The sequence below is a fragment of the Dasypus novemcinctus genome, chromosome 18 (genome assembly GCF_030445035.2).
Source record: "Dasypus novemcinctus isolate mDasNov1 chromosome 18, mDasNov1.1.hap2, whole genome shotgun sequence".
Taxonomy (NCBI): domain Eukaryota; kingdom Metazoa; phylum Chordata; class Mammalia; order Cingulata; family Dasypodidae; genus Dasypus; species Dasypus novemcinctus.
In genome coordinates, this window is record NC_080690.1 from 75477818 (window position 1) to 75491524 (window position 13707).

Here is a 13707-nt window from a genome sequence, read left to right on the forward strand (position 1 = left end):
GCAATCAAAGTAGTCATCGAAGAATAACAGATTTTCTTGAATGAATTTTCATGATAATTTTATATGCATATGCATTTTTACATTTTTGGTAGTAAACATGCATAAATTGTACTTAATTGAAACAAGGGTGTCAACATTTTTCTAAATAACCTAGTTTAAAAAAAAATAGTGGAATCAGAATTTGGCCCCACCCTCTCTGATGGTAAAGATAAAAATTCTCTGCTTCAATGTCTTGGCTGAATTATAGTCATTTATAGTGAAAGCACCTGCTGCATGAGAGCCCCTATGTAAATCCATGGTCTCCTTGGGATGATGTCCTGGGAATGATTTTAAGAACTTCTTGGGAAGTGGATGTGTCTCAAGCAATTGAGCTTCCGCCAATCACAAGGGAAGTCCCTGGTTTGGTTACTGGTGCCTCCTAAAGAAGACAACGTGCTGGAGCAATGGGCAGGTATGGCAAATGACACAATAAGAGACACAAGAAGAAAAAAACACATACGAGAGACAGAACAAAGCAGGGAGGGGAGATTCTTGTTGATGAGCAAGATAGCAAGCTGATGCAACAAGGGACACAAGAAGAAAAACACAAGGAGAGATGCAACAAAAGTAGGGAATGGGGTGGCTCAAGCAATCAGATGCCTCCCTGCAATATTGGAGGTTCCGAGTTCAGTCCCTGGTGCCTCCTAAAGAAACAATGAAGATGAATACACACAGCAAATGGAAACAGAGAGGGGGTGAGGAGAAATAAAATCTTTTTTAAAAAATAACTTATTATTAGATATTAGCTAGAATCTGTATTTTAAAATCAATTACGGAACACAACGTTCTCTACCTTTGCAGTCTGTTTCTTAACTTTCTATCCCAAACCGTTAATATTTTAGAGGCAAAAACACATTAATTGACTTGTTTAGCTTCAAATACATCACCAAATAAGGCAGAGTAGGTATCTCTTTATCACTCTTCTTTTACAGAATTTTCCAGTGTTCCCGAATATTAATTCAATACATTATCGAAATGCAGTTTCATTAATCCTGGTCTACAGAAAGCTAACAGTGCTTCTGACGTGCAATCCTGAAGAATCCCTGCTGGCTAGCTTCTGTGACACTATGGGACCCACTCTTGTCTCCAATCTATGCCTGGGTGGGAAGCCTTCACATGATGATCCCCCCGGTGAATACAAATACATGTGTTAGGCAAGATACTTCAGAGTCAGAAAAGATTAGCAAGTCCAAAAATTGGCATTTCAGGAAGAAGAAACAAAATAATCAACCAAGAACATGACTTTTACCTGGGAAAGAGACATTCCTGATTCTTCTTTCTCAGGGAAGCTCTCTGGGTTTCTTTCTCAGGCAAGATCAGTTTTCAGAAGTCAATCCTGAGTGTTGAAAATACACTGTTTAATGCTTAGATTCAACATGCCCCATTCCTGTGTCACAACCCCCCATTGAGGGGGGAAAAAGACGGCCCTCCGCAGTCCACTGTAGAGGAGAGATTCAGAGACAAAACAATCCTACATGAAGACCAGCAGTGAGTTTCCCACACTTTCCTCAGAATGTCCTCCCCTACTAATAACATCCACAAATTTTGCTGCAAGAGTACAGATTTGGAATAGAGAGAGATTTTTTTTTTAAATTGCATGATGTCTTAAAACACAGGAAAAGTACTTTCAATCAATTCTGCAATATGCTGCTGTTAGGAAAATTAAGATGACAGAGAATTAGTCAACCAGATTATAAAAAGGGAGTCTTTGGTGACTCTGACAAGGGAAGTATCAGTGGAATGGTGGATGTGAAAGTGTGATTGGATAGTGTTTATGGGACAATTGGAATTGGAGAATTGAATCCAGAGAATATAAATAAGTTTTTGGGGCATTTTACTATAAAATGGAAATTAGGGAAGGGGCACATACTAAATGGGAAGATGTAGTTAAAACATGACTTTTTTTTCTTTGAAGATTCAGGAATGTAGTGAATAAAACAGAATGTACTGAATAGAAGACTGTGTTTTTCCCCCTTTATTAGAGAAGTTGTATGATTACTGATCATGCACAAAATACTGGATTCCTATACACCATCACACACCAACAACTTGCAATGGTGTTACAACTGATAACAGCACATTTTGATAATTGTACTATTAAGTACAGTACATGACTTAATTTAGGGTTTATGATTTGTGTACTGCAGTTCCATGGATTTTTTTTTCTGTTTTATGGTTACCATATTATACAATCTAAAATTTCTTTTTTTAATAATATTCAGCTATACACTTTAGTGCTATTAACTGCATTCACAATGTTGTGCTACCATCAACACCAGTTATAATGAAAACATTTCCATCAGTCCAAATACAAATGCTGAATATTTTAAGCCTTAACTTCCCATTCTCTTTCTCTACCCAATCCCATGGTAACCTATATTCTAGATTCTGACTCTACAAGTTTTCTGGTTCTAAATGTCTCAAATCAGTGAGAATATGGAATATTTCTAATTCTGTGTATGGGTTATTTCACGCAACATGATGTCTTCCATGCAGCTGTATCAGGACTTCATTCCTTTTTACGGCTGAATAACATCCCATTATAGATATATACCACAGTTTATTTATCCATTCATTGGTTGATAGACACAGGGGTTGCTTCCATCTTTTGGCAATTGTGAATGATGCTGCTATGAACATCAGGTACGTACAGTGTACAAGTATCTGTTTGAGTCCCTGCTTTCAATGAGAAAGGGATCAGACACATCTCAAAAGACCAATGTTTTAGCTTACCGAAGGGCTGCCAATCCAAAATAGACTTTCAGTCCATTTAAGTACCAGAAGTGGGTTGGCTTTTATAAAGAGGATTTATTTGGGGTAAAAGCTTACAGTTCCAAGGCATGGAAAGTCCAAACTAAGGCACTGTAAGAAATGCTTTCTCAACCAAAGTCAGCTACTGTTAGATCCTGGTGGGTTGCTATGTGGTGAAGCAAGATGGCCACAAATGTCTACCAAGGTTTCAGCCTTCTTCTCTGGGCTCACCCTTCCCTTTTTTTTTTTTCTTTTTTCTTTTGAGGTACCAGGAACCAGGATTGAACCCGGGACCTTATATGTGGGTAGTTGGTACCCAACCACTGAGCCACATCAGAGCCTCTGAGTTGGTGCTATCATTTGCTTTGCTTGTTGTTGTTTTTTTTCAGGAGGTACCAGGAACTGAACCTGGGACCCTCATGTGGGAGATGGGCATGTAATCACTTGAGCCACATCTGCTCCCTCACCTTTCCTCTTGAACTGCTCTGTGGGCTCAGCCTCTTGGGGCTTTGTGCTTAAGTGATCTCTCTTACTTGGCAGGCTCAAACATGGCAGTGTCCTTTTCCTATGTCTGTCTGTCTCTCCCTTTCTATCAGACCCAGCAAAAGGGCAGAGATGCAACATGAATCACACCCCACCTGCATAATCCAGTCAAAGGGGTTTCATATCCACAGGAATGGATTAGTTTAAAACAATCTTTTGCTTTTCAGGATACACAAAACTCAAACTGTCACAATTAACTATACAGAAAAGGAGGTTGCAGTAAAGGAAAAGAGAGACAGAAAAAAAAAGATTGTGACACATTAAAACCAAAAGACAGAAAGCCTACTATACGGGAGGACCTGGGTTTGATTGCTGGGGCCTCCTGGTGAAAAAGAAGAAGAGAAAGTATGCCTGCATGGCAAGCCAGTGGCTGGGTGGCGAGCCAAGTGCCTGCACGGTGAGCCAAGTGTCCATGTGGTGAGCCAAGTGCCCATGTAGGTGCCCAAGCGGCAAGCCGAGTGCCCATGTGGAGAGCTGAGAGTCCATATGAGGGCCCATGTGGCAAGCTGAGTACCCGCACAGTGAGCCAAGTGCCCACATGTGTGCCCGCATGGTGAGCTGAGTGCCCACATGGTGAGCCAGTGCCCATGTGGCGAGCTGAGTGCCTGTGCAAGCCAGTGCCCATGCAAGTGAGTCACGCGGCAAGATGATGACACAACAAAAGAGAGACAAAGGGGAGAGTCAAGGTGAAGCACAGGAGAGACCAGGAACTGAGGTGGCACAACTGATAGGTGTATTAGTCAGCCAAAGGGGTGCTGATGCAAAATACTAGAAATTGGTTGGTTTTTATAAAGGGCATTTATTTGGGGTAAGAGCTTACAGATACCAGGCCATAAGCATAAGTTACTTCCCTCACCAAAGTCTATTTTCACATGTTGGAGCAAGATGGCTGCCGACATCTGCGAGAGTTCAGGTTTCCTGGGTTCTCCCTTCCAGGGTCTTGCTTCTGTTTCCTCTGTGAACTTACTTTCTGGAGCTCCAGCTTAAGGCTTCAGCACCAAACTCCAACATCAAAAACCCTCAACTCTGTCCTTTGTCATGCCTTTTATCTGTGAGTCCTCACCCACCAATTGGTGGGAACTCAACACCCTAATCACATGGCCCAATCAAAGCCCCAATCATAACTCAATCACGCCCAGGTACAGACCAGATTACAAACATAATCCAATATCTATTTTTGGAATTCATAACCATATCAAACTGTTACATCAGGGAACCTCTTTCCACATCAGAGGTCCCCAGGATTGAATCCTGGTAAACCCTAGAGGAGAGAGACGAGAAGACAGAATAAAAAAAGAGAGAGGGAAATAGATACAGAAGATCACACAGTGAATGGACACAGAAAACAAAAACAGCAGATGACAATATAAGAAAATTACAGACCAATTTCTCTTATCAATATAGATGCAAAAATCCTCAACAAAATACTTGCAAGTTGAGTCCAACAGCACATTAAAAGAATTGTATACCCTGATGGAGATTTTATTCCAGGTATGAAAGGGTGGTTCAACATAAGAAAATCTTTTTATGTAATATAGCACATTAACAGAACATAGGGAAATAAAACTTATGATTGCCTCAATTGATGTAGAAATGGCAGTTAACAAAATTCATCATCCATTCTTGATAAAAACACTTAGAAAAATAAGAATGGGGAAGCAGATGTGGCTCAACCGATTGGGCTCCTGTCTACCATGAGAGGCCCTCCTTGTGAAGGCAAGCTGGGCCGTGCCCATGGAGAACTGATGGACCATGGCCATGGAGGGCTGACAGCCCATGCCCACAGAGAGCTGGCGCAGCAAGATGATCCAATAAAGGAAGATAAGCAGACACAGAAGAACATGTAGTGAATGGACAGAGAGAGCAGAAAGCAAGCAAGCGGCAAGGGGGCGATAAACAAATAAAATAAATCTTTTTAAAAAAATAGGAATAGGGAAGCAGATGTGGCTCAATCAACTGGGCTCCCGTCTGCCATGTAGGAGGCCCTGGGTTTGTGTTCCAGGGCCTACTTGTGAGGGCAAGCTGGCCCGCGTCCATGAAGAGCTGATAGTCCATGCCCATAGGGAGCTGATGGCCTGCACCCACAGAGATCTGACGCAGCAAGAAGACAAAAGGAGACAAGAAGACACAGAAGAATGCAGCAAATGGACACAGACAGCAGACAGCAAGCAAGCTGCAGGGGGGTGGGATAAATAAATTAATTAAACAATAAATCTTTTAAAAAAATAGGAATAGAAGAAAACTTCTTCAACGTAATAGGTGCCTATATGAAAAACACATAGCTAACATTACATTTAATAATTAAAGTTGAAAACTTTCCAGCTAAGATTGGAACAAGACAAGGATGCCCAGTGTCACCATTGTTATTCAACATTGTACTGGAAGTTCTAGCCAGAGCAGTTAGGCAAGAAAAAGAAACAAAAGGCATCCAAATTGGAAAAGAAAAAGTAAAACTTCCACTATTTGAAGATATGATCCTTTATATAAAGAGTCCCAAAATATATATAAGAAGAGCTAATAAAGGAGTTCAGCAAAGTGGCAGGGTACAAGATCAACAATAGAAAAATCAGTAGTGTTTCTATATATTAGTAATGAGCAATCTGAGGAGGAAATTAAGATAAAAATTTCATTTACTATAGTAAATACAAGAATCAAACATCTCAAAATAAATTTAACCAAGGATGTAAAGGACTTATACACAGAAATTTTAAAAACATCGCTAAAAGAAATTAAAGCCCTAAATAAATATAAGGACATTCTATGTTCATGGATTGGAAAACTAATTATCATTAAGAGGTCAATCCTACCCAATATGACTTATGCAATCAATGTAATTCCAATCAAAATTCCAACAGCCAACTTTGCAAAAATGGAAAAGCCCATTAAAAATTTATTTGGAGGGGAGCAGATGTGGTTCAAGCTGTTGAGCACCTGCTTCCCACATGGGAGGTCCAGGGTTTGGTCCCTGGTGCTTCCTCAAAACAAAACAACAACAAAAAACAAGAATACAAATGAAAAAAACCAACTCGGAGGAGCCAATGTGCCTCAGTGGTTGCGCACTGGCTTCCCACATAAGAGGTCCTGGGTTCAATCCCTAGCCCTAGTACCTCAAAACATTTTTTTTTTTTAATTTGGGAGGGTAAGGGGCCCCAAATAGCCAAAAACATTTTGAAAAGGATGAAAGAAGTTGGAGGTCACACACTTCCTGACTTTAATGCTTATTACAAAGCTACAGTTGTCAAAACAGCATGGTGCTTAATTTTGAGGAAATCCCATTTATCTACTTTTTGCTTTGGGTGTAATGTTTACAAGACCCCCACCTACTACAAGGTCTTATAGATGTTTTCCTACATTATCTTCTAGGAGTTTTATGATCCTGGCTTTTATGTTTAAGTTGTTGATCCATTTTGAGTTGATTCTGTTATAGGGAATGAATGGGGTTCACTTTCACTCTCTTTGTTATGGATATCTAATTCTCCTAGCATAATTTGTTCAAGAGGCTGTTCTGTCTCAGAAAAGTGAACGTGAAAGGCTTATCAAAAATCAGTTGATCATAGAGGTGTAGGTCTATTTCTGAATTTGAGCCCATTCATCAATATATGTCTTTATGACAATACCATGCTGTTTTGACCACTGTAGCTTTATAATACACTTCAAGGTCAGGAAGCATGAGTCCTCTGACTTCACTCTTCTTTTTTAGGATGTTTTTGGCTATTCAAGATCCCTTTGCCATCCAAATAAATTTGATAATTGACTTTTCTATTTCTGTAAAGTAGTTTGTTGGAATTTTGATTGGGATTGTGTTCAGCCTATAAATTACTTTGTGTAGAACTGACATTTTCATGATGCATAGTCTTCCAATCCATGAACACAGAATGTCTTCCCAATTGTTTAGGTCTTCCTAGTTTTGTTTTGTTTTTTTTTAGCAGTGTTTTATAGTTTTCTGAATCCAGACTCCTTACATTCCTGGTTAAATTAATTCCTAGATATTTGAGTCTTTTTGCCCTCAAAATCACTAATTCTGTCTGAGCAACTCAAATCTGCTCTTATGTGCCTCTAATGTATTTTTTTTTAGGATTTACTTATTTACTTATCTGCCCCCCCCCCCCCCACCAGTGTCCACTAGCTGTGCATTCTTCTGTGTCTGCTTTCTTCTCTTCTCATCTTCTTTAGGAGGCACTGGGAACCAATCCTAGGACCTTCCAACATGGGAGGCACTCAATCACTCAAGTCACCTCAGCTCCCTGGTTTGTTGTGTCTCTCACTGTCTCTCCTCTGTGTCTCTTTTTGCTGTATCATCTTCTTGCACCAGCTCCCCTTGCTGTGTGCCAGCTTGCTTTTTTTTTTTTCACCAAGAGACCCCAGGAATCAAACCCAGAATGCTCCATTAGTTGACAGGAGCCCAATTGCTTGAGCCACATGTGCATCGCTCTAATGTATTTTTAATCTCATCCATTGTGTCTTTCATTCCTATAAGCTCTGTTACTTTTCTTTAAAGGCTTTCAAATTTTTCTTTATGCTCTCCAGTTTCTTCTTAATATCCTTTATCTCTTTAGTCATATTTTCCTTCAATTCTTTGAATTGATTTAGATTTGTGTGATTATCATTCACTACTGGTCTTAAATCCTATATCTCATCAGGATATTTGGTTTGTTCCTTTGACTGGGACATCTCTTCCTGCTTCCCAGTATGACTTGTAATTGTTTTGTTGATATCTAGGCATCTGAATATATTGAATTTACTCTGATGGTCAATTTCTCTCTATTGACTACCTTTTTTCCCCACAGCTGTTCTTTGATTTTTGGTTCAACTTATTCTAAGTCTTTAAAACTGCCCAAGTTAAGTTATCAAAATCAGGCCTGGGGAAAGCAGACTTGGTCCAGTGGTTAGGGCGTTTGCCTACCACATGGGAGGTCCGCGGTTCAAACCACGGGCCTCCTTGACCCGTGTGGAGCTGGCCCATGTGCAGTGCTGATGCACACAGGAGTGCCATGCCACGCAGGGGTGTTCCCCAGGCAGGGGAGCCCCATGCGCAACGAGTGTGCCCCATAAGGAGAGCCACCCAGCGTGAAAGAAAGTTCAGCCCGCCCAGGAATGGTGCTGCACACAGGGAGAGCTGACACAACAAGATGATGTAACAAAAAGAAACACAAATTCCCGTGCAGCTGACAACAGAAGCGGACAAAGAACACACAGCAAATAGACAACTGGGGTGGGGGGTGGGAAGGGGAGAGAAATAAAAATAAATAAATAAATAAATCTTATTTTAAAAAAATCAGGCCAGGGACTCAATAATAGGGTGCAGATTTTCTCTCAGGGGGCATAAGAGAAACCTAAAAGCAGTTTTCTCCATGAAATTTCCTGACTAGCCAGCAGATGAAGTGCATCGGTGAACACTTCCTTGGAGGTGTTCTTCAAACTCAGTTTTACTGTTTCAGGTCTGGCCAGAGCCAAAATTCAAAGTTGGCTCTGCTGGCTTCACTGAAGAGAAGCCCTCTGACTCACCTCCCTCTTTCCTTATAACAGTAGACAGGGAAGAGGACATCTATTCCCTCAGCTGTCTGTTTGTTTCATTTTTGTTTTTTAGGAGGTACCAGGAAATGAACCCAGGACCTCAAACTCTCCCACCTCAGTTTCCTGTAGTGAGCCAGAGGTTTTATCCAGGCATAGTGTCTTGAGGATGGGGGATGAGAGCCCATCCTGGCTACCACGGAATTTGGTAACTCATATTTCTTGTTTCGGGTTCTTCATCTCTCTGTTCTCCTTGCCCTCCTGGGAGCTGCGCAGCACTGTCCTGGTCTGTTGACCCCAAAAGCAGATCCCTTGGAGCTAATGGCCTCTTTCTCCATTGCTTTTGTGAGAGAGTTGAACCCTGCCAGCTTACTCCAACCCCATCTTCCTAGAACTCCCCCCACATCTTAGTCTTTTTGTTGAAAATGTAAATGGAATTTTTAAATTTATTGCCTCCTCTGGTTGCTCATTACTGTTGTATATAAACAGTACTATTTTTGTGTGTTGATCTTGTATCCTGCCACTTTGCTGAGCTCATTTATTACCTCTAATAGCTTTCTTGTAGATTTCAGAATTTTCTAACTATAGGATCATATCATCTAGGAATAGTGAGTTTTACTTCTTCTTTTCCAATTCAAACACTTCTGCACCTCAAAGGACTTTGCAAAGAGGGTAAAAAGGCATCCTACTCAAAGAAAATATTTGGAAATCACACTTCCAACAAGGGGCTAATATCTCAACAATAAAAAGGCAAAAACCCCAATCAAGAAATGAGCCAAAAATCTGAATAGACATTTTTCTAAAGAAGAAATACAAATTCCAAAACACACACACACACACACACACACACACACACACAAGAAAAAATGTTCAACATCACTGGCTATTGGGAAAAAGCAAATCAAAGTTACATGAGATATCATTTCACACCTAACAGAAGGGTGATTATTAAAAAAAACTACAAGTGTTGGAGAAGATGTACTTACTCTTTTATTTTAAAGATTTATTTATTATTATTTTCTCTCCCCCTCCCCCCCCCCCATTGTCTGCTCTGTGTCCATTCACTGTGTTCTTCTGCATCCGCTTGCATTACCCGGCGGCACTGGGAAACTGCATCTCTTTTTCTGTTGCATCACCTTGCTGTGTCAGCTCTCTATATGTGTGGTGCCACTCTTGTGCAGGCTTGCTTTTTTTTTTTTAACGCAGCATGGCTTTCCTTGTGGGGCACACTCCTTGCACGTGGGGCATCCCTACGCGGGGGTACCCCTGCATGGCGTGGCACCCCTGTGCACAGCAGCACTGTGCGTGGGCCAGCTTGCCACATGGGTCAGGAGGCTCTGGGGATCAAACCCTGGACCCTCCATATGGTAGAGAGACACTCTTATCAGTTGAACCACATCCGCTTCCCTATTTATTCACTCTTGGTAGGAATGTAGAATAGTACAGCCACTGTGGCAGTCTGTTTGGCAGTGTATTAGTCAGTCAAAAGAGTGCTGATGCAAAGTACCAGAACTCTGTTGGCTTTTTAAAAGGGTATTTATTTGGGGTAGAAGCATACAGTCACAAGGCCATAACATGTAAGTTACTTCTCTCACCAAAGTATGTTGCCACGGGTTGACGTAAGATGGCAGGCAATGTCTGCAAGAGTTCAGCCTTCCTCCTTCCTCTTAAGGCTGGGTGGTATCAGCTTCTTCCGATCTCAGCTGTAGGCTGGCATGTGGCTTATCACTCTTCCCGGGGCTCTTTTCTTTCTGGGGCTCAGCTGCTCTGTTCGCTCCACAAGGTCAGCTATAAACTATGAGGCTCATCTCTCTTCCTGGCGACTGTGCCATTTCTAATGAAGCCTTCTTTCTTTCCTCAGGTAACTGTTTTTGTGTTCTCTTTCTCTGTTTACTTCCCTGGGCCCCAGCATCAAAACCCCAACTGCTGCCTCTGCCCTGTCATTTTCTCTGTAAATCCATGTCTTATGGTATGGCCAAATCAAAGCCTTAATCATAATTAAATCAAATAAAATGAAACCTCTGGATTTAATATAATCTAATAAGTCCAGAGGAACAGAACAGTTTACAAAAACAATCCAATATCTATTTTTGGAATTCACAAACAATACCAAACTGCCATAGGTGGTACCTAAGAAAGTTAGATATAGATCTGCCATGTGACCCAGCAATATCAGTACTAGGTATATACCTAGAAGACCTAAGGGTAGGCACACAAACTGATCACTGCACACCGATATTCAAAGCAACATATTCACAATTGCCAAAAGATGGAAACAACCCAGATGTCGATCAACTGATAATTGGATAAACTGTTATATACACACAATGGAATATTATTCAGCGGTAAGAAGAAATGAAGTCGTGAAGCATATGACAACATGGATGAAACTGGAAGAAATTGTGTTGTGTGAAGCAAGCCAGGCACAAAGGACAGATATTGTATGAATTTGCTATTATGAATTTAATATAACAAGCAAATTCATGCAGTTAATAGCTAGAATATAAATCAGCAGAGAATATGATGTGGTTCGAGAATGGAAAGCTAAGGTTTAATCTGTACAGAATTGGTAAAAAGTTGTTTGGAAATGTTTGGAAATGAACAGAAATGGTGAAAGCACATTATAGGATTTGTAATTAGAAGCGCTAACATATGGGTATTATAGTGCTTTGTTTTTTGTTGTTTCTTGTTTTTTTTCTTTTGAGTAGTGAAAATGCTCCAACATTTACTGAAGTGATGAATGCAAAACTCCGTGATTATACCAAATGTCATTGACTATATACTTTAGAAAAATTGTATGGTTTATGATGGGTTGGGAGAAAAATACACCAAATATAAGATATGGACTATAGATAGTCACAATACTTTGATGATGCTGTTTTATAATTTGTTACAAATGTTTCACAACAATGCAAAGTATTGGTGGTGGGGTGAGGTATGGGAGCTCTCTATGATGTTATGCATGTCTGTTTTATAATTTCACAACTTTTACTATACACTTATTTTTTTATTAAAAAATTCCTATTGAATGATAAACTTCAGTTAAAAAATTGTAATGGAAAAAATAGCATGCTACTGGCACAACAATACATACATAGACCAAAGGAATCAAAATCAGAGTTCGGAAATGGACTTCACATTTATAGCCAGTTGATTATGGACAAAGCTGCTGAGTTCACTCAATTGGGAAAGAACAGTCTGTTCTACAAATGGTGGTGGGATAAATGGATATCCATATGGGAAAAAAATGAAGGACAGCTAACACTACACATCAAAATGGTTCAAAGACCTAAATATAAGGACTGGTCTATAAAACTTCCTGCAGAAAATGTAGGGAAGTATCTTTAGGATCTTGTGATAGGCAATGGTGTCTTAGACTTTACACACAAAGCATAAGCAATAAAACAAAAAATAAATGGGAATGCATAAAAATTAAAAACATTTGTGAATCAAAGGACTTTCTCACAAAAGTGGGAGAAAAATGTTTGGAAAGGGATTAATAACCAGTATATATATATATAAAGAAATCTTAAAACTCAACAATAAAAAGAAAAACATCTCAATTAATAAATGGGCAAAAGGCTTGAATAAACATTTCTCCAAACAAGATATAGAAGTGGCTAAAAAACACATGAAAATGTGCTCAACATCACTAGTTATTAGGGAAATGTAAATCAAAACCAAAATGACATACCATTTCACACACACTAGAAAGGTTACTATTTAAAAAATGGAAAATTACAAGTTTTAGAGAGAATGTGTAGAAACAGTTCAATGCCAGCGGGAATGCAGATATAGTCTCCCAAAAAATCGAGAGCATGGTCTCAAACTTAGTTAGAAACACAGATCCCCTGCCCAGGAAGAGCCTTCCCATTGGGGCACTGGGAATGTAAACCACCACGTCAATCTCGGCCAGTGGGACGCCGACTTGCAAGTGAAAAATACGGAATGTCACAGAACAGGTGCTGGTCACCTCCCCAGAGCCGGGGTGAGGGGCCTCCCAGAGGCATGGGCTGGACCAGGGGGGTGAGGAAGTCGGAGGCGACTGCAGAGGACCCGAGGAAGGGGCGACTCAGGGGAGAAATGTTGTCTGCAGGACCCCAGGCCAGAGGACATGGCTCCCAGGGGCGCGGGGCGGCTGTCACTGCCCTCGATGGACGAGGGGGGCGAGGCCGGGGGTCTGGTCGATGGCGAAGGGCGTGAGCGCATCTCCCAGATGGGAGCTTCACCCGCACAGATGGCCGGAGGGTGCTGGCGGTCAGTGAAGTTTAAGCAGGAAAACCCCGCGGCAGGCGGCGTCCACACGGCCGAAGGCGTAAAGGCCGGGGTTGGGGCCCCGGTCGCCTCAGAGCGAGTCTAAGCGGAAACGGACGCGGAGCTCGGGACCCCCAGGGGAGCGACCGGCCTCGGAACGTCTCACGGCGGCGCCGGGACTCACCGGGTGCGGGGACTTTAACGTCCGGGACGACCCCCGGACCCCGGGTGTGCAGGGCGAAGATCTGAGGGGCCAGAAAGTCCGACTCTCCCTCACCCGAACGCACCCCTACACCCACTGGGTCTGCAGTCTCGCCTGCGGGCATCTGCGCGTGCGCGGGATCTGGGCAATGCGAGGAGGGCGGGGCGTTGACGGGGACGTGGGAGCGGAAGGCGGGACTAGGGCCCGGAAGGGCTGCGCGGGCGGGGACTCACCCAGGCTGAGGAAACGCGTCAGTGCAAGGGGCGGCTGTGGGGAGGCGCTGGCCGCTGGCCCGCTCCCCTGAGTTTTCGGGGATGTCTTCCCTGACCTGTGGGTGAAGCAAGGCTTCGTCCTTCCTATTGCAAGTGATTCTTTGAAATAATGGACACTAGGAGATTAGAGGCCTT

The 13707-nt window shown here is 41.9% G+C and overlaps 1 protein-coding gene across 1 annotated transcript in view; it reads right to left on the reverse strand.

The window, feature by feature from the left end:
* Nucleotides 1-13392, reverse strand: part of LOC101443501 (zinc finger protein 677-like) — a 41632-nt gene extending 28240 nt beyond the window's left edge. Inside the window, exons 1-2 of the mRNA XM_004460293.5 lie at nt 13283-13392; nt 1289-1375 (exon numbers count right to left, since the gene is read on the reverse strand). Of these exons, the coding sequence (XP_004460350.2) occupies nt 1289-1303 (15 nt within the window). The 5' untranslated portion in view covers nt 1304-1375; nt 13283-13392. The remainder of the gene's footprint in view (nt 1-1288; nt 1376-13282) is intronic.
* Between the last annotated feature and the right edge of the window lie 315 nt (nt 13393-13707).